Source organism: Puma concolor, chromosome B4 (genome assembly GCF_028749965.1).
Source record: "Puma concolor isolate L17-30 chromosome B4, mPumCon1.1.hap2, whole genome shotgun sequence".
Classification (NCBI taxonomy): Eukaryota; Metazoa; Chordata; class Mammalia; order Carnivora; family Felidae; genus Puma; species Puma concolor.
Genome location: NC_141673.1, coordinates 25785533 through 25806149, shown reverse-complemented (window position 1 = coordinate 25806149; position 20617 = coordinate 25785533). Strand labels below are relative to the sequence as shown.

The 20617-nt window shown below is 38.2% G+C and overlaps 2 protein-coding genes across 12 annotated transcripts in view; one reads left to right on the top strand and one right to left on the bottom strand.

Annotated features, from left to right (window-relative positions):
• The window catches only part of FGD6 (FYVE, RhoGEF and PH domain containing 6), a 115761-nt gene extending 100591 nt beyond the window's left edge, over positions 1-15170 (bottom strand). For all 3 annotated transcript variants that reach the window (XM_086712623.1, XM_025926921.2, XM_086712624.1), the window contains exons 1-2: positions 14844-15170; positions 7047-9447 (exon numbers count right to left, since the gene is read on the bottom strand). In XM_086712623.1, the coding sequence (XP_086568749.1) occupies positions 7047-9447; positions 14844-14859 (2417 nt within the window). In that variant the 5' untranslated portion in view covers positions 14860-15170. The remainder of the gene's footprint in view (positions 1-7046; positions 9448-14843) is intronic.
• A 201-nt stretch (positions 15171-15371) lies between these two features.
• VEZT (vezatin, adherens junctions transmembrane protein) overlaps positions 15372-20617 on the top strand; it is a 77709-nt gene continuing 72463 nt past the window's right edge. For all 9 annotated transcript variants that reach the window (XM_086712611.1, XM_086712610.1, XM_086712609.1 and 6 more), the window contains exon 1: positions 15372-15529. In XM_086712611.1, the coding sequence (XP_086568737.1) occupies positions 15494-15529 (36 nt within the window). In that variant the 5' untranslated portion in view covers positions 15372-15493. The remainder of the gene's footprint in view (positions 15530-20617) is intronic.

The window sequence follows — 20617 nt, the reverse complement described above, 5'->3', positions numbered from 1 at the left end:
CTGCAGATACATCTAAAGACCAAGAGAAAAGACAGAAAAAAAGTCACCAATTATTCCTTCTGTATATATTACACCAACTTTCCTGGACTTGAAATTACAATTGCCAAAGAGTTCAAATCGGAACTACTTTTCAGATGACGAAAGAAAAAAGAACGAGCTATTCTAAATTTATCAAAAACCAAATCTATTCTTTAATTCCTAATGTTTCAGATGATACTAACATATGCCAAAGTATATCAACTTGTCAAAAATATGTTACCAAGAAACTGACTTCAAAAAAATATATGATCTAAGTAAAACAAAGTTTTCTATGGAATCCATGGGAGCTCAAGAATAAGCAGTTACACCATTTCAAACAGAAAAAGGCTAAATGTGTTTGTTTTCCTTTTTATTTTTATCCAAACATTCAGGGGGAACTGATTTTCTTTGTTCGGTGTTTATTATTTCACCTTTCCTGAAGCAGAAACCAAAATACTTTGATAAATGGGAGAGTCTGGTAAACAGACACTTGGACATTAGGGCTCAGAATCACGAATCTCATTGTATTTTAATTGTCCATTTTTCCTGAAGTCACCATCACCGTGATTCGATTTCTTCTTGTATAAAAGGGTATGATAACACCAAATACAACCTTACTCCAATGCACACTTATATGGAACCAAAATGGCTCTATAATACATGCAAACAAGAAGGGCTGAGAAATGCAGAAGACAGCTGTTCTTCCTGGAAATACTATCATCACACTTTACTCCACTGGTAGTCTATTTGGTCAACCCAATTTTTATAATTCCAAAGATAGCTTATCTCTGTCTGACGTCAAAACTACTTGCAAATACTTTTTTTTTTTTTTAACCTTCAGAGATCCACAAACACGATTACCAGACTCAGACTAATCCAAAGTAGTTTTTCTATACCACCCAGAGGAAACTAGGCAGTGCACTTCTTGAACTTAACTCAGAATTTAATTAAAAAAACATCTACTTTGTAGCTTCCTACACCCAAATGTGCTACAACTCAAACTGCTCTTTGAGTTGTGGCACACTTTGCTACACTTCGCTACTAATATAGTTTCAAAAAAGTATTAAAATAAATAGGCTCATATAAACACGTCTACTTTTTTAATAAAGGGCTTGCCCTAAATACCAAATTAATCTATGTAATTCCAGGAAAAGATGATGCATTTAAAAGAAATGTCTGGAAGAACACAGAAAGCTTACAAAAGTAATATACAAAGCACAGGCATTACTTACGAATACCTGAAATATGAATACACTCATCACCCTACAAAAGAACATGAGCCTAGATTTGGAATTCCCCTGAACCACCTGGAGGAATGGTGAGCCAAAGTTCATCTTCTCCACTTCTTCATCCTGTTCCTTCCTAATAAGTTCCTCAACACACTACCTTTTACACCTCCTTGAATGTATCAGCATTTAAAAGTTACAAAAATCTTATTTTATTGTTCTGTTTTGGTATTGCCACAATTTCATTTGCTATTAATTTCCATTGCACTTTTCACATATCAGAAGCTAAATAAGTTCTTGTGGGCTGGCTAGGAACCTAAGACCTACTCACAGTTATTTCTATTGCAAAAATGCATTAAGTTCCAAACATCCTATTAACAGGCTTAATCCATTTACAGATTGATGGATTACCAGATTATCTTTACCAATCAGGTCCTTACAGGAATTAAAAATGTTTAGGAAAACAATGAAGGCCATCCTTGTTCCCTCCCCACAGGTGTCCTTTCCCAAAAGGTTCACACTGAGAATGTTTTTCTAGGAAATAGGTCAGAAGCTCATTTTGCAAAGCAATTTCTGTCTCACTGATATAATTGATTATTAACTTTTAAAAAGCAAAATTATGATATCCTTGGCTAAATTACAAAATTTTTAGATTTTTACTATTCAAAAATTTAATAAAAATCTAGCAATGGAATACCAATCATCTCTAAAAATAATGCCACCCACCCGCCAAATGTGCAAATATCATCTATCTCAACACAATGTATTTTTACCATGACAGGATATTTAGGATATTTGTTCTTCTATCTCTTGACTAAAAATATGCATCCAAAAGTATAAAGTGACATTCCACCACAGAAAAGCATAATGTTTGATAAAATATCACTTATCTGTTTTGGCAAAAAATGAGACCAAAGTGACAGCGCTGGAAAAAATACTGCAATTTCACTAATTGCTAATAATTAATTTGAAAGGAAAAAAGAAAAACTTTATTGCCAAGAAATAAAATCCAATGCTTCTAGCTGCAGTTTCAAATGCAGGGTAAGTATGTAAACAAACAGATTTGCCAAAATTGTGAGGTTATGATTCCAACACAAGAAAGCCAAAGTTAAAGAGCCATACAAATGTTTGATATTTCCTGAGCTGATGATGCTGTAAATAACTCCCAGTAAAAGGCTTCTGTTGAGATACAGGAGTCCTAACCCTTACCCTCTAACAGTGCATAATCTTATCAGTGCTACAATAAGGTGGAAATGCTTATTAGGGCTATTAATTTATACTTTAATCATTACATTAAAATCCAACACTACCACCAGATGGTAAATGCAACCCAAGAGAGACTAGGTCTGATGATTTACAACACAGAAGCCATAACAGGATTTTAGACGATTTGTCATTTGGCCAGCTCATTAAGCCCAGTTTTGTGCTTAAAATGGGGAGAAAACAAACAAAAAACTTAATACTTTCCTTCATCAGAAATGAGGGTCTACTGATTAAGAAGAAATTATTTTGAAGTTTATTTTATTTTGAATCTTGGTGCTTGAGGAAAACCAAAAGATAAATCCAAACCTGTCAAGTGATGGGGACTTCTGGGCAAAGTTTCAAGAACAGCCATCTACATTGGCTGATTCCATTTCCTCTCTTTGAAATCCTCCTCAGTCTGCAATCTGGCTTCTTCCTCTAGAGCAACACTGACACTGTTCTTATCAAGGTTAAAAAATGACCTCCTAAATGCCAAATTCAATCTTGTCCATTTTTATAAGCCTTGGGTCTAGTCTTACCACCTTTGTGAAGTCATCTTTATCTTAATTTATTTTTTTAAGTAATCTCTACACCCAACCTGGGACTCAAACTCACAAACCTGAGATCAAGAATTGCATGCTCCTCCCTGACTGAGCCAGCCAGGTGCCCTGTGAAGTCATCTTTAACACCCTTCTTGGGATATAACTCAAAGTTTGGAATCACAAAACCATGCTGCCCTGTAATTGTCTGCTGCCTCACTGGACAGAAACTCTGGGGGGTAGGCACTCTCCTTTCACTTTTGAAGGCACAGTGCTTTACACACGGGTCAATATTGTGGAATATATAAACTGAGGGCTTGCTAGGTTACCCAGGAAAACTCAATAATCATTCATTTTCTTTGAAGTGCTTATAATAAGAATTAAACAACAGAGGAAAAAGGTAGAAAGGTTCCAGGGAAAGTTTTTCTTGGTTAGAGAGTTAAGAAATCCACTACAATTTCAAAAGGAAAATTCCCATATTGGCATACTATTATTTTGCTAATTTGTCTATAACTCTTTAATATTAACAGCCCAAATTTACAAACTTTCCTATGAAAATCAAACTTCTTAAATAATATTAATAAAGAAGCACTCATTAACCTGAATGCCAGTGAGACAGAAAGGCCTCCTGCCTGCTATGTATTTGAGGATAATCATGTTTGAAACATTTCAGCCAAGAGAGCTCCTAACTATACCCAAAAGGCACCAGAATACTCCAGAGTTTCTCACAATCTGGCTCCCAACAAAACTGCTTTTGAGAACCCAGGGCAGTAAGCAAACGGTGACCCATCTGGGAACACCAAAAGCTACAGTTTCTACGGCCAGGGGTATTCCCTTCACCCTCCTTTACCTTCATATTTGGCTATTCACCCTTCTTGGCTGCAGGGCTTCCCAGCACCACTCCTCACAGCAGCCAACTCCCCTCCTCCAGTTTCCTCTACTCACTCTTGCCTGAGGTCAGAAACCCAATTAGCAGAATCCTGCAGTGGAGAATGGGGAGGGAAAGAGAGGAGGGATAGGAATAGTGAGGAGAAAGGAGGGAAAGAAAATCCACTGCACTCTAAATCCCAATCACCCAGCCCTTCCCTTCTCCTTATCACTCCCAATGCCTTACAGTCTTTCTCAAAGCAAACCCAGCCCCCGATTTCCTCATTCTTTAGTCACCTCACCCTTTCCATAAACACTGCCTCTCAGACTCAGTGGATTTGCTTCTCTGACATGGGGGTACTCAACTCCACCCTGGCCAATGCTCCTGCCTCAGCACAAAGAGAAGCTGAGAGGAAGAATTCACCCAGGACAAGGGAAGTGGAAGCCAGTACAGTAATGGTTAATATAATTTGGGTGCTAAACTGAGTCCTTTACCAATGTTTCCAAAATTGTTTCTTTGGACAATACACTCTAAGTTCCAAATTACAATTAACTTTTAGAATACAATCGTATTTGTAACTGGGAACTGTATACAATAATTTCCTGATAAATGACAAACATGTTATGAATTAGTAAATATTAAGCTGTTGGATTCATGAAACATCTGTCTTCTAAAGAAGGTGACCATAGCTTGGCAGTGTCTGTTTACTAATCCAGAATCTGGTTGATTATATATGTGGACTCTGTAAAATTAGTAAGTCTCTGTGAGCCAATCTCCTCTGAAAGAGCCAGAATCTCTTCCCTGAGGATCGAGAAACTGTTAAAGACACTTGTCTACTCTTTCCAGCAGAACGATCTTACATAGGGTTAATAATGTGTTTTTTCTAATCATTTTAGAACTTTACTGGGTTGGACTTTAATTACTGTAAGGCAGAGGTCTATATATTTTCAACAGCTAGATTACCAAACAGGATTTCCATTTGGATCCACTCAACTCACCTGAAATGTATGTCCCACTTCTCATTTACCTTATTTTAGGGTGTCCAGGTATCCTCCTCATGAGGGCTTGGATTTTGCCTTCTCTGTCTATTCAATGTTGTTTACAAAAGGTACAACCTCCCAGGAAAAGCTGTTAGTCTGACCCTATGACTGAAGGCTTTTGATTCAGCTGGCACATTTCAAGAGTCTCAAGCCTGGCTCCCTGCTCCAGGCCTAAACAAAAATCTCTGTGGAAAGCTAATTCAAAAGCAGAGCTCACTCACTCTTCACCAGACTGCCCTACTTGACAGCCTGTAACCTGTCCAAAGCCGCCCTCAGTTTCCTGTGGCCTTGAGAAAGAACCCTCCTTAAGAATGCCATCCAGCTGCACAGGCTGGCTGTGTACATTAACCCCTTCCAACCACGTTTCCCACCACCACCAGAGCAAAGCGCCCTGCGTACGAAACAGCAGAAAAAGGCTGAGTTCCAGAAGTTTACAGCTGGTGTTAGCAATAATGACAGATCCTTGAGATTTAAGCCTGAGGGCCAATGGGATGGCCAAACCTCCAGTTTCAAGAAAAAAACTTCATCTTAGGTAAGGACAGTAGTATACCATAAAGAAGCCAAATTAATTTCCCTTTCTCACAGACACACTATTCATTATACAAAAGAATATTAAAAGGAGGGCAATACCAACAAAACTGTTCCATGGACAGAAGAGGAGGCATGAGAATACTTTTTTTTTTTAAGTTGGGATACTTAATTTCAATTCTCTGTCAAAATATTTATACCAAGAAAAAGGCTTTTGCCTAGGTACTAACGTTCAGAGTAGACAGTTGTAAACAGAATGTAGTCAGCTATGAGAAAAGTTAGGCAAGGGAGGCTAAGTCTTTCATGGGTCAAAGGAGGAAGGACAGGGTTTATCAGTAAAGAAAAATGTTAGGAGAGCATCTGTAAGCTAAAAAAAATTAGAACAATTTTACTTGGTACACTAAGATTTTGCTTGACATTTTTATTTATTCAATTCTCCTGATAATCCTTTAAGCCCCTACTACGTGCCATATGTGTTAACATTTCTACAAAAGTCCCACTGTAGATCTGAGTATTCAAAGGCTTGAGGTTTAAATATAAGAACACGAAGACTTCAAAAAGGGTCTATGTGCTTTTTGTTAAACACAAAACACTTTAAATGCAATGCAAAAGCCCCTCTTTGTGACTACAGAGAGAAAAAAGCAGCTGCAGTGGTAGTGTTGTGGGTTGGGTTTTTTTTGGTTTTTTTTTTGCCTCTTTTTTATTCATTTTATCATCCAACCAACACCTACTCATTCCTCCTCAGCCCCTTGGTTGACCTCATGAAGGATAAAAAGGTATGACTCAAACTCTTCTTGGAGCTTAAAACTAAAAACAGAACATCAGACATACCAATAAATAATTACACCATAAAACACACAGAGAAAGGCTGTAAGGATACCACAGCATAAAAGGGAGATCAGAATAGGAAATAAACACTTGCTACCAGGTCTGTAAAAGCTTCATGAAGCCAGTGGTTGCTGAGCTGGACCATTAAAGATGGTCAAGGTTTTAATAAGATGGATGGAGTAGGTAGGTATATCAGAGGTAGCATGTACACATACAAAACTGAGAAAGAAAGGATAGTACCTTTCCACTTCCTGCATTTTTCCTATCTCCATATGAAGTCAGCAATTAGTCCTCAACAAGCAAAATAACTAATATCAGAGAGGAAATTTTGCAAATTTAGAGGTTTTAACTGACAAGGGCACCATAGGCAAACACATGGATTTCAAACTTTACAGATTCCTACACCTAACAAATAAACCTCACTGAACTGGCCAATTTCCTCTCCTAGTTTCCTGCTATGACTTCTAAGTTGGTGCTTTGGAGGCCCTGCAAACTCGCTCTTCTAGGTCTCTCTTGTACTATCTACACTACCACTGGGTCAAATTCTTTGAATCAGCTACTAAAATAACTCAACTACTTCAAGCTTGCATTGAAAACATCCATTCTGGCTATATGATAAAAGAATACTGTAGTTTGGAATAATTTAATATATGCTTAACTAAGCCACTCTCTCACCAAGTGATTTTCCCCATCTCACAGGGTTGGTGCAGGTTAATTTCAGTTAAAGCGCAGTGCCTGTCTGGCACCTAAGTGTTACCTGGAATGCTGATGTCTGGGTTCAAGTTGCAGCTGGCCATCTGAAGCTTCATATGGCTCTTCTACCTCATACACATTTGCATCGGTGTCCTCCATGCTTCTGGAATTTTGCCATTCTAACTCGGGAGTTTTCCCTACAGCCATAATAAATGGCAAGTTCTCATACTCTGGTATTTCCTCATAATGGCGTATATTTTCATACTCTGGTGCATAGCCACTTGTAATAGATTTGCAAGGTGTCTGAGATGATGACTCCCTGGAGAGCATTTGGTCATCCAAAGACTCAGATCTTGGTCCATTAGCTGCACTGGTCTGGCCCCGAGACTTTTTCCTCTTCTTCTGGGATTCTAGGCTGTAATTATCTGCAGAGTATGCTTTGATGGGCTTACTTTTCTTTTCTTCTACCAACGTGCCATGCCAATCACTTTCAATCCCTTTCCGCTCCCCACCTGAGAGGCTGCCTGTGGTTGTATCTCCAACTTGGCTATTCTTGAACCAAAATTTCTGGAAGTCACTCTTCATGAAACAGATGGACAGTTTCATGTTCAGCAACTTCTTTAAAGAGTTCTTCTTTTGAGAGTCTTTGCAAGGCTTAGTGCACCTCTCCACATCCATAGCAGATAATGATTTCGCTCTAGGCTTAGTCGTGGCAGTTGAAGGCTCACTATTTGATGATATGGTGACAGATTTTAAGGATTCTGGGTTCCCCGAAAAGGGTAAAATAGGATGAGGTAATTTCCACACTGGCTTTTCTGAAGTCTGTTTAGTCATATCAAAGGAGGACAACATACCATGGTTTTGGGCACACAAATGTCGAAGGTGATTTCTTTCTAGACCCTTCTCTGAATTGTTTTCTTCATTTGAGGGATAAGAAATTTTCTCCACCAGCTCCTCTGAGGCAGCTTTTTTAAGTACTCCTGCAGCAGGCAAGCTGTGTCTCTGAGGTTTTTTGGGGACAATTCTGGAGGAACTTTCACCTTTTATTATAGATTCTTTTTGCATTTGAGGGGCAGACGCTTCCAGGTTACAGGCAGTAGGCAAATGTTCATTGCAAGTTAATTTGAGTTGCTTAGGCAGGCTCATAGATAAAGTACTGCATCTTATAAAACTGGTCCCTTTGTCCATAGCAAGTGACATACTGGAACCATCTACTGTCTTGGTGTCAGAACTCAAATTACAATCTGTTTCTATTTTGTCAAAGGAAGATGTTTCATGACACATAACTTTCTGTGGATTGAGTAAATTTTGTCTGTCACTGTTGCAGTACACATTCAATTCACTTTTATTTCCTGGCTTCACTTTGTCCACCTGTTCCTGGTTACACAAAACATTCTGATGAAGAACACCAATTTTACTGTTTTTCAAACCAGCTTCTAAAGGACAAGAAGGGTTACTGTCTAAATTCTCTGGTTCTTCAGTACTTTCACTAGGAACATCTATATACTTTTGGCGTAACAGACGAGCAGCCCGTGTCTTTCTGGGCTTGGGAGTTGGAAATTTGGGGGTATATGGTACTAAGTGAATTTCTAAGGGACCAAGATCTTTGACTTCTGATTTCTTACTAACTCCATCTGAAGATGGAAAAGTACTTCTTTTATCATTTTCCAGAGTTTCTCGTTCAGATGAATGAAAGCAACTGTTGCTTTTTTCACTGCTATGCTGATAAGTTTCATCACTAGGAATCTGTAAGTGGCAGTGGTGATGATCAGGAACTTTTTCAAGGCTGGACAGGGAAGGTGACAGGTCTGCAAACTCAATTCTGAATTGTCTGTTGGAATTATAGCCATCAGTCATTTCTGGGCTGTCTGTGGAGCTGTGCTTCTGTAGGGAAATAAAAGGTGATGCTCGTTGTGTTAAAACATCTTTAAGCTTCTCCTCTAGGATGTTTGCCTTTAAAACTACTGCATTCTGGCTCTTGACTTTTTCAAAGTTAGAATCACATTTACTCCTTGTTTTTATAGCTGAAGAGGACTCATCAATTTCACTATTTTCTAAATTTTCATGCATTTCCAGGGGCTCTAAGATAAGCTGCTTTACACACACATGTTCTCTATTCCCAAGTTTATGGATACACTGAGAATTACAGGAGCACATTGGTAAAATATAATCGCTGCTCTGATGCCCTACATTTTTACAATTAGAGTTGTCAGCATTTTTAGGTAATTCCTGTTTATGCTCTTGCAGGTTCACAATGATTTTCCTTGATGGTGACTGCCCGATGTCTCTAACAGGTGAGCCTTTCAGAACCTTTGGTTTCGGGGCTATTGCTGGTTTGGTTTTCTTTGTTGACTGTGGAACACTAGAAATCACAATATCAGGTTTAGGCGCAACAGGAGGTGGAGCAGGCTTATTATTTGCTACCACAAGCTTTGGCTTGGGGGCCACTGGTGGCTTCTTAATCTCTAGAAAGGAAAAAATAATAATTTGATGACAAAAACAAAAAACAAAACCCAAAAGATGATAAATGATTAAATTTGATAACATTTTTACTTTTTTTGACAAAATGGTGAACTTACATTTTACTAGGCAGATTATGTTAAAGAGTCAACGTTACTCTCGAAAATTCCTTAAATTGTCCTTCAATTCCAATATACAAAGCTTTGGGTAGAGTGTACATTTCTTATCAAGTCCAAAACAGTTTTTCTTCTAACTCTAGAACAGATTACCATATCTTCAGTAGACACTAAATGAGATCATTGGCTTCTGCTTTTGGGACCCTTATAGAAGAAAAGTACTTCATTTGCTGAGTGCTAAGTGAGTGAATTTGCCTAAGTTATATGTAGATAGAACTCTTTAAGTTTGCCTCTCAGTAAGCAGTAGTATTCTTCAACTTCAATGATATACCATAGAGTTATATAAATGCTTTTTCTCAAGATTCTACCCCACTAGAACCCCAAAACTATCTTAAAAAGGAATACAGAAATCAAAAATTTTCCGAACTTAAAAACAAAAGTAATTCTTCTGTATTATTGGATTCATTTTAAAGTTGTATTTCTCTGTACAGAAATTGTCATTGGGAATTTTCATTATAATCCTTCCCAGAGCTTTATTTTTTAAAAAGTCATGTGTATAGGTTCTACACCACATCTAATCAATCAGAGATTCTAGGAATACAGCCTGGACACGTGTATTCTTTTAAGTTCCACATGTGAATATACTGTGTACCCTTAATTAATAATGACTACTGTAGTACATTTAAAAGATAACCACACACACACACAAAAGATGACCACAATTTCAATTGTAGCAATCCTCCCTTGACACTATATAAAAAGTACTTAATAAACACCTATTATACAATGCTAGGTTTATACAGACCTAGTCCTATCCTAAAGGTACCTAATAAAAGCCTCACTCAAAAGACCTATAAAATAAAGATATACAGAGCCCGAATATCTGTATTTTTTTTAAAGTTCTTTAGGTTTTTCCACCTAAACTATCTCTTATCACCTAGTCACATTTCCCCAAGGAGACCTAAAGTAAAAATATTTTATCTTATACTTCTTACACTGCATGTTTGTTCCTCCAACAGGATCTAATGTCTAACAAAAACTTAATTTACTAAACAAAAACCATAAATCTTTCCGAATAACTGTTGGACATTAAGTACTTGAATACACAGAGGCTTTGATACTTCATTTAGTGATGATTTTCTTTTCAACAAAGGAAATTAGTCACGACACTTGGGAAGCTATGACATGAAAGTGTGGGGGTGGGTAGAGAGAGAGGGAGAGAATAGGGTGCTCTACTTCCTTTTACCAATCATTTTCCCAAACCAAGGTCACACAATGACATATGCCCTCTCATTCAATTCCTGGTATAATGTCATAATAAAGAAGATAATAAAAAAATACTTCCAAAATAATTTAATACAAATTCCCAAAGCTACACAATTTCACTTAGCTATTTAATACACATGCTATTACTTTTAAGTAGAAAAAATTGTACAACCATTCAAAACCTAATGATAAACCTTGTTATAATAGTCTATTAAATTAAACTCTTGACCTATTAAGTCTTAAGGGAAAGTACGATTGCCCTAGGCCTCTTCCCAACCTCCCACCTTACCCAAGGTAATGAAAACTGACAAACTGTCATGTTGATTTCATTTTTGTAACCATTCTTAAAACATCTTATCTTTGGGATTTTTGAAGGAATTAAAAAAAAAAGTCAGTTTTGCAAGATGGAAAGAGTTCTGGAGATTGGCTGCACGGCAACATGAAGGTATTTAACACTACTGAACTATACACTTAGAAATGGTAAAGATGGAAAATTTATGTGTATTTTACCACAACTAAAAAAACCAAACAAACCCAAAAAACAAAAATCCAGTCTCATCAAACTAATCTTTTACTTTCTTAATCTTATAGCCTGTCAAAAGCTTCAGGGCCATCTAACCAATCAATTTTTGCTTTTTAGTTAAATTGTTTTTTACTCTTTGGTAACAATTTCACTATTTTCTTTAAATGTGCTTTATACACATTATCAGCATATCAGCATATTATACACATATCAGCATCCAAGGGCCATAAATACCTGTTCTCCGTTAGTTTTGTAGAAATTCAAGCAAATACGTATGAGTGGTGGTTGATTCCCGACAAACACAGCATAGCATATGTACCTAACACTTTCAATGCTCACTCACTGAATTAAATAGATGACTGTGAACATTAGCTTACCACTGTTAACTATGTATTGGAGGAAGCAGATTAACATAACTCAGCTGGCTAACCTAATTCTGTGCCTTTGTGAAGATCTGGTTGCCTCAGTTTCCTTACTTGTAAATCAGATTTGAACAGATTTCTAAAGCCTATATGATTCTGAGATTATAACTTCTGTGATCCTTGCTTCAGGAGAATCCTTATATTCTCTAGTCCCTTATCTTTATATGATATTTCTTCAGTAGGACTTTGTCAGTCTTCACCATTAGAAGGCAAGCTCCAAGAGAGGCATTTTGACATAATGCTCTATCCCCAGTCCTGAAAACAGAGCCTGGGAATAGTCAAAGCTGCCACATACATACCCTTCAATAGGTCTCAGTAACAGACAATTTCTTTAAAAAAAAAAAAAAAAAATCAATATCCATTTAAATGTAGAATAATATTCTGAAAAGTTAGCAGGAATCAACTTCAGTAGGATTATTAAATGAGTTATTAATCATTAGTAAGAGCAAATATTTAAGTCACTGGTATAGCAATATCCAAAATCCTTTTAATTTATTAATTTTTTAAATTAAATTATTTAATTTATTAAACTACATTTATTTAATTTATATTATTATTATTATTATTATTATTATTTTTTAGTGGCTCTATCTCAAAAGAAACACAACTCAAAAAATAACAAGTCATTATGGCCTGCTCCTATGTCACTCTTGAAATAAGTGCATGATGTTTGGAAATGAACCCAGCACCTTTGGATCTTAATACTGTAACAACATTTAGACCCAAAAGTGTAGAGCAAAGCAGCAACTCTTTTATTTACACAGCTGTTTGGCTTCAGGGAAAAATAAGGTAAGAAAGTAAAGCACTAGTACCATTTTACTATTACAAACATACGCGTCATCTGTTAGACACAGATGGCTGTGGTTCACATGTGCACACCTTCTTAGCTATTGGCCAGCCCAAAGGCAAAGCACATTAATGAGGCTGTATATGTTTTAAAAGATACAAAATATACACTGATAATTATCTCTCCCTTTTCATATACTGACTAGAATAATTCTAAAGTCTCTATTACGGGCCTACTCTTTCACAGATGCAGAAAAACGAAGAAAGCTCTTCTTCAGGATACATATAACTTAGATGTTCTACATTTATCTTATTTTTAAAAAATGAAGCCAAACCATCCCAAATACATCAGATTAGATTTAATGTAAACAAACACCCCCTCCCCCAACTGCAAATAACACTCTTAATGTTTTAATTAATTTGATTATTGTACCAAAAAGCATCATAAAGAGCTTACCAAAATGATAAACACATAATTTTATAAGAATGGAAACAAAACCCCAGTTCTCTTCCATATTCTCCATTTAGACGTGATAAAGAATAAAAAATCTTAACAGACAAAAAGATAGTTAATGTTCTCAGCAAGCCATGGTAAAAACCAAGTAACTCAGCTAAACACAGGAAGTGTTCTTTTAAACACCACAAAAATGTCTGTGGATTAATTGTAAAGTTGATAAAATATAAAAGTAGCTTGCATTATTCTAGGGTAATTCAAATGAAAGAATCAAACTTCCAGACTGAGCCCTGAATCAGATTTACATACTTAAATGCTTCTGGACCTGTTCATTATAAACTGTTAGGACTAGAATTGAAAACGATACATTTAAGGTATGAATATTTTAAATGTGTTTGAAACTCCAAAGGAGGTGAGAGCTAAAATGGCTGGCAAGACTTTTAAATTTCTAAACATTTTAAATTTAAGTGGACTGGGTCAGTAATAAAAATTAAAAGGTGAGGTACAGAAATTTAAGATGAAAATAGTTCACCTCAAGTACGTAGAAAGTCTCCGCTTGGTAACGAAAAGAGTTTATAAACCTTTTAGTGTATGATAACATATCTCTTATACATACATGTAACATTAAATAGGAAAGATCTGCAATATGTTCAGGAATACTTCACTCCTTGCTTTCTTATCCTATTGGCTAACTTTTTACCTGGTTAGCTGTAATCTGATTACACCTAGCAATGCAACACTCCAATATATCTATGATTTAAAAATAATACAAATCAGAACATTGAGAGTGCTGTTTGACAGCTTCAAGTTGCAGAAATTTAAAACAAATGCCATGAAAAGCAAAGAAAAATTGATCATACTTAAGTGCTGATTTTAGAAGCAGCTTTGAGGGGAAGCCTAACACTATTGTACTACAAAATTCTTAATGAAGCGTATTTCTTTAAACATGGGCAAAAGCATAAAGAAAAATCCGCAATACTTAATGCATTATTAAGTTCTGGTTTAAAAATTAACCTATAGTCTTATAAAGTGCTTTTTTTTTAAAGCGCTTTTAACAGTAATTAGCAATTACTTTACTAATCATGTTGGAAAATAAGAACTGTCCCTTAAGACTGTTTAGAAACACAACGCCAAGAAATGCTCAAAATTCACACAAAGGTAAATTACAGGCTTTGTCATCTGGATGAAGAGAAAGGACTATGGGAGGCAGACAGAAAATAAGGCTTCGACGAACAGGTAGAAACAGAAAAAAAACCCATAAAAACTGGGTGAGGTGAGGAAAACATTGCTATCGACAATTCTACTCCTCTGCTTCTCAGGTAACAGGAAAAACCACCAGGAGAGGAGTCACAGTGTCTAAACCTCCGCATCTAATAAGGGTCAGGGTTTCCAGTTGGTACTGGGTTCAAAGGGACTCAGAGCGGTGGCTGAGTTCAATACTCCGGGAACACTGCCCTTTCCTAGAATAACTGATTTCTTAACATGGGAATCTAAACTATTTTCACACGCAAAGCCAAAGTCGCCCAAACTTTGGGACACACGAGCAGATGTTTCCCTCTTCACATTTAGTGATTCACCTGGCGCAGAGCTCCCAATGCGGGTCTCCGTTTCAAGGGGGATCCCAAGAGAGACACGATTTCTAACCAGCCCCTCTGGTTAGGAAGGGTCGAAAATATTCGGCAGCACACGCCGTCTGCTCCGTATTTGCCACAGCCCTCGGGAAAGGCAAGGGGAACACCGTTAATCCACCCGTGAGGAGAAAGTTGCTCCAGAGCCCAAGACTAGCAGCGCTCGCTAGAAACTTTCCAGCGGCAGCGCGAGCGCCGTCACTTACCCGCGGCAGAAGTCATGATTCCCTGTGCAGCTCGCTTCCCCGTTAGCCCCCCTCAATCCATGCTCCTCTTACAGTCCATTGTTTCAAGAGTTCTCTTCAAGAACAGAAAAGCTTCTGCCAGGGGCCGCATTCCGTCCGAAGGTCCCGCGGCGCAAGCAGAGCGCCGCACAAAGGACGCGACCGGCTCCAGGGACCCAGCGGCGCTCCCGGGCGCGAGCCGCAGGCGGCGGGCAGGCGAGCACGAGCGCCTCCCAGCAGAGCTCAGGGAGGACGGCCAGGCACGGGCACGAGCAGGGCTCACCGCGGCTTCGCCGGCGCGCGCCCCACTCCAGCTCCAGAAAAAAAAAAAAAAAAAAAAAAAAAAATCTGTACTTCAGGCGCCCCCTGCTCGTCGCAGCCGTAAAAGGCGGACAATAGCTCCAACCTCCTCCAATCAGTGGGCTCGGGCTTCCTCCCGCTCCTGCCCCTCCCACGCACACGCTCATCCTTTGCTCCAATAAGTGGCCCTGAGAGGGGGCGTGCGCTGCGAAGCATTCTGGGAATTGTAGTTTTCTGGACAGACGGGACAGTCGGTAGCAGACGCCGTGGTGCCGCCTGTTCTCCCGCCTTCATTTCCCATCGTGCTGAGGCGGGTGGCATGGCGGAGAAGGATGACACCGGACTTTGACGAAGAGGTGGTTTTTGAGGTAAGGGGAAAATGGCGGTGGATGTGGATTGCCTTTGTTTGAGACGGACAGGGGGGAAGGCGAAGGGCCGATCCCGGGACAACGGATTGGGTGACGCTCCTGCCCGCCTAGGTCCTCGAATCTCGGCGATTTCTGGGCCTAGTGTTGGTGGCAGCCTGACAGGTGTAGCTCCAGGCACCCTTGCCGCGGCAGCCTCGGCCTCAGGCCCGCCCAGAATTCCCAGCTGGGGCTCCGTTGCTAGGCCGGTGGACAGGCGCCCCCTGCTTGTTCCTTCCCCGGGGATGGATATGCTTGCGGGCGTACTCTGCCCGAGCGGGGCGGGGTCCTATCGTGCCTTTTGGATACTCCTGAATACAACTTAGCCTCCCCCTTTTTCGTCCCCGATCTTTTGGGTCAGTATCCAGAAGTGCCTCAGGTCATCCTTCACGGTCGAGGCGTGGCCCTCGTAATGAAGGCAGCAGGTGCCCGTTTTCTAACACGTTTTAAAATCTATGTGTGGGACCTACTGCGAGTATTTAGGACCGAGGCACATCAACATCTAGGTCTAATTCTTTTGTCCTTTGCTGTTGCGCTAGGTGTAGCCCGTTCTTCTGACTCGAGGCTCTGGGTGTGAGTGCTTTTGTGTGGGACTATTTTAAGACGTTCTCTGCCATCTTGAATGAAACACACACGCGCGCGCGCGCACACACACACACACATACACACACACACACACACACTCACACACTATGGCGAGTATTTTGTTGCCACTTATCTATCAGATGCAGGAGAAAATTCACACCCGTTATAGATACATTGCAAATATGTATGCTTTATGTTCACTCATCCAAATAGATTGTAAGAAATTTTTAAAAAGAAATGGCCTATTCCATACAGTGAGAAAGCGAGGCACTAAGTGCAGAATGATAAATGTTGAAATATGTATAAACTGCCGTTGGAGGATTGATTTGGAAACAGGAGTCTATTCTTGTGGCCTCAGAGAAGCTACACCCAGTAAATGATACCGGAGATAAATCTTGAGCTATGAATCGGATTAGACAGATCGAAAGGAGAAAATGCATTACCGGGAAAGAACTGAATATGCCAAGGTTAGGAGGTGTGAAAGTACCTGGTGTGGATTTTTTTAGGGGCATGAGTGGGAGGGTCGCTATATAAAGTGGCTTCATGTGGCTAGAATGTAGCAGTAGTGAAAGATAGGGCCATTTTATCAAAATGAGGAGTCATTTGGAGGAGTCATTAGGGAAGACAAGTGTTTGAATTTTGGAAATGAGAGAAAAAATGATGGAATAATGGTTTGGACAGATAATTCTAAGGTAAAATCAAGGAAGCAGTTACAGATTGAATGTGGGAGCTGAAGGAGAGACAAAAATGTAGGTTACTCAGATTTCTAGGGTAAAGAAAACTGGGCGGATGTTATTTTTTTTTACCCTATTTTCTTAGATTTCTGAATATAATAGTAATGAATGCCCAAAGAACATTTCAGTATAGAAAATAAGCCACAAAATTAAAATTATCTGTTAATCTACCAGCCAAAGATGGCCCCTATTAACGTTATAGTATTGTGTTCTTACAGACTTTTTTTATGCAAATGTATGTTTAATGTGTGATATTTTTTAAAGCAAAATGTATCATACGTAGAATTCTGAATGTATTTTTCACTTAAATTTATCATGAGTCTAACTATTCATTACTCTTTGAAAATATTGTTAATAACATAATATCCCTGCATGCATGTTTATCATAATATAACCATTTTCCCATTATTGAATAATTATATGGTTTCAAAATAACCATTGTATCAACACTGATATGATTCCATCTTTAACTGCAACTCTGGTTTTTCCTTAGAATAATTTCTAGAGGTGAAACTAATGGGTCAAAGGATATGACAATTTTTTAAGACTTATATAGAAAGGTTATACTAATTTATGTTTCCATTAGGAATAAGAGCATTGATTTCACCAAATCCTCAGCAACAGCCTTCTTAGTTTCTTTTAATCTTTGATAATTTGATAGGAAAAATAGCATTCCATTGTTCTAGTGTATATTCAATGCATTTATTGGGACCATTTTTATTTCTTTACTTGCCTGTTTCTTTTTGTGTTTTTTTGTCCATTTTCCTATTGGATGCTAGCTTCTTAAAAATTGATTTGCATGAGTTCTTCATATGTTACTTAGACCTTGTAAGAAATTGTAGAAAATTTCTTCCAGTTTGCTGTTTAATTGACTTGCCTTTTGTCATGTACATTAATCTTTTCTGTAGCATAATAGTAATGAGGAAAGTGTACAAATCATAAGTGTGTGCAGATTGATGAATTTTAACATGTTGAATACACCAATGTAAGCAGCAGCAGCCAGATCAAGAAACTGAACATCACCATCACACCAGAAGCTACCTCTTATTTTTGTCAGTTCTGCCCACTTCAGATATAACCATTATTCAGACTTGGAATAACGAACTTAATTTTGTCTATTTTTATAGTTTATACACTGTGCAATTCTATTTGTATATCTCTCTTTTGGCTAACTTTTTTTCTTTCTGGTTTTGTTAGATTCATCCATATTGTCATGCGAGCATTTGTTATTTCTCCATGGTATTCCATGTGAATGTATGACAGCTTTTTAATCCATCTTACTGTTCATGGTCTTTGAGTAGCATCCAATTCGGGACTATTATGAATAGTGCTGCTTAGTATGTATGTTTTGTTGAACGTATTTCTTTATTATTATTACTATTCTTATTTTAAGTTGGGGCAGAGAGAAAGGGAGAGAATTCCAAGCAGGCTCCACACTGTCAGCCCATTGCAAGTCTCGAACTCAGGAACCATGAGATCATGACCTGAGCCAAGATCAAGAGTTGGATGCTCAACCAACTGAACCACCCAGGCACCCCTTGTTGAACATATTTCTGTTGTATATATATTTAGAAATGAAATTGCTGAGTCATAGGAAATGTATATGTTTACCTTTTGTAGGTACTGCCAAATATTCCAACCCAGTTATACCAGTTTATACTCCTACCAGCAGTCTATAAGAGGTCTAGTTGCTCTACATCCTCACCAACACTTGCTAATATCAGTCTGGTTTTTTTTTTTTTTTTTTAGTGTATTTATTTATTCTGAGAAAGAGAGACAGAGTGCATATGTACACTTATGCACCTGTACCTAAGAGCTGGGGAGGGGCAGAGAGTTGGAGGGGGAGAATCCCAGGCAGGGTCTGTGCTGTTAATTTGCATTTTCCTGATAAGGAAGTTGAGAGTCTTTTTTATATGTTTATGACCCCACCCATTGTTTATCTACTTTTGAAAAGCCAATTCAAGTTTTTTGCATATTTTTCAATTGGGTTATCTCTTTTACTGATTTAAAGGAGTTCTTTACATATACCTGATACAAGTCCTTTGTTGGATATATGTACCTCAGATGTCTTATCTCAGGATATTTGTAGCACTCTCTTAATTGTGCCTTTCAGTGAACAGAAGCTCTTAACTTTCTTATAATCCAATTAAACCATCTTTTGTAGTTAGTACTTTTAAAGAAATATTTGCCTACTTTAAGGTTACAAATGTATTTTCTCTCAAAGCTTTATTTTACCTTTTGCATTTAGATCCGTCATCCACGTGGAACTGATTTTTGTATGGTATCAAGTAAAGGTCAACATAATTTGTTTTTCAAATAGATGTCTGGTTAACCTGGCATTTACTCAACTGACCATTCTTCCACTGAACTACCATGTTGCCTTTGTAATAAATTAGGAAACCTTGTATGTGTGGCTCTATTTCTGGATGCTCTCTTTTCCATTGGCCAATTTGACCATTCTTATGCCAGTAACATTATTTTAACCACTATAACTTTATAAAAAATGTCTGATCGGATAAACCTTTCAGCTTTATTCCTTCAAGGTTGCTTTGGCTATTTTTGGTCCTTTGCATTTCCAAGTAAATTTTAGAATCAGCTGGTCAATTTCAGTTAAGAAAAAAAAAAGGCTGAGATTCTGATTGGGATTGCTTTGAATCTATTGATTGATTCAACAGATTCAATTGATTTGGAGAGACTTGACATCTTTACAATACTAAATCTTCCAATTTGTGAACATTTTTACTCTCACCTTCTAAATGAGGCAGTTTCTCATCTCTGTGTTCTAGAACTGATTTTACAAACAGGGAATATAGGGGAGAAAAATTATTTTCCCTCTACCCTTCTACTTCTTGGCTGAGAACCCTGTATTAAAAGATACATTAACAGAGAAAAACAAACAAGTTTATTAACATGTATACCTCATTTGTTCATGGGATATATTGTGAAAAACCAGAGCTAGACAATATTTAAGCAGTAAAAACAGATTTTAATCCTGGCTATCACAATAGGTGAAAAGAGACCTCAGTGAGAACCAGACTTAGTTGCAAATATAGCCTGGGCAAGAGGGAATTTAATTACTAAGAGGAAACACTGGGATAAGAGGGGTTTTGGAGAGCCTGGGTGGCTCAATCAGTGAAGCGTCCGACTTCAACTCAGATCATGATCTCGCTGCTTGTGGGTGCGAGCCCCTCATCGGGCTGTGTGCTGACAGCTCTGACAGCTTGGAGCCTGGAGCCTGCTTCGAATTCTGTCTCCCCCCCTCCCCTGCCACTCACATTCTGTCTCTCTCTCTCTCAAAAATACATAAACATTAAAAAAAAAAAAAAAAAAAGAAAAAGAGTGGTTTTGGCTAAACTGATCTAATAGAAGAATTCTTGCTAAAGACAGGGGTGGGGTGGGTGGGGGTTGGACATCAACCTGGGTGGGTGATAGAAAATGAGGAACCCAGTATCTATCAAGGTTGTTATGCTCATGAAGCTGAGAACACATGATCACGATCATAAGCAACAACGTAAGAGTCAGGAAACCATCACATCTGCCTCTCGATAACCCACAAAGCTGGTACAGTGGTACTGGAATTCAGAATCTATCCACTGTCTCTACCGCAACTGCCTCTGCATTACCAGAAAGCTGGTAACACATATTGGAAGAAAGGAAAGAAGGAAGGAGGAAGAGAGAAAGAAAAGCCCACTTATATCTAGAATCCTAGCTGCAAGATAATTTGAGAAATCTT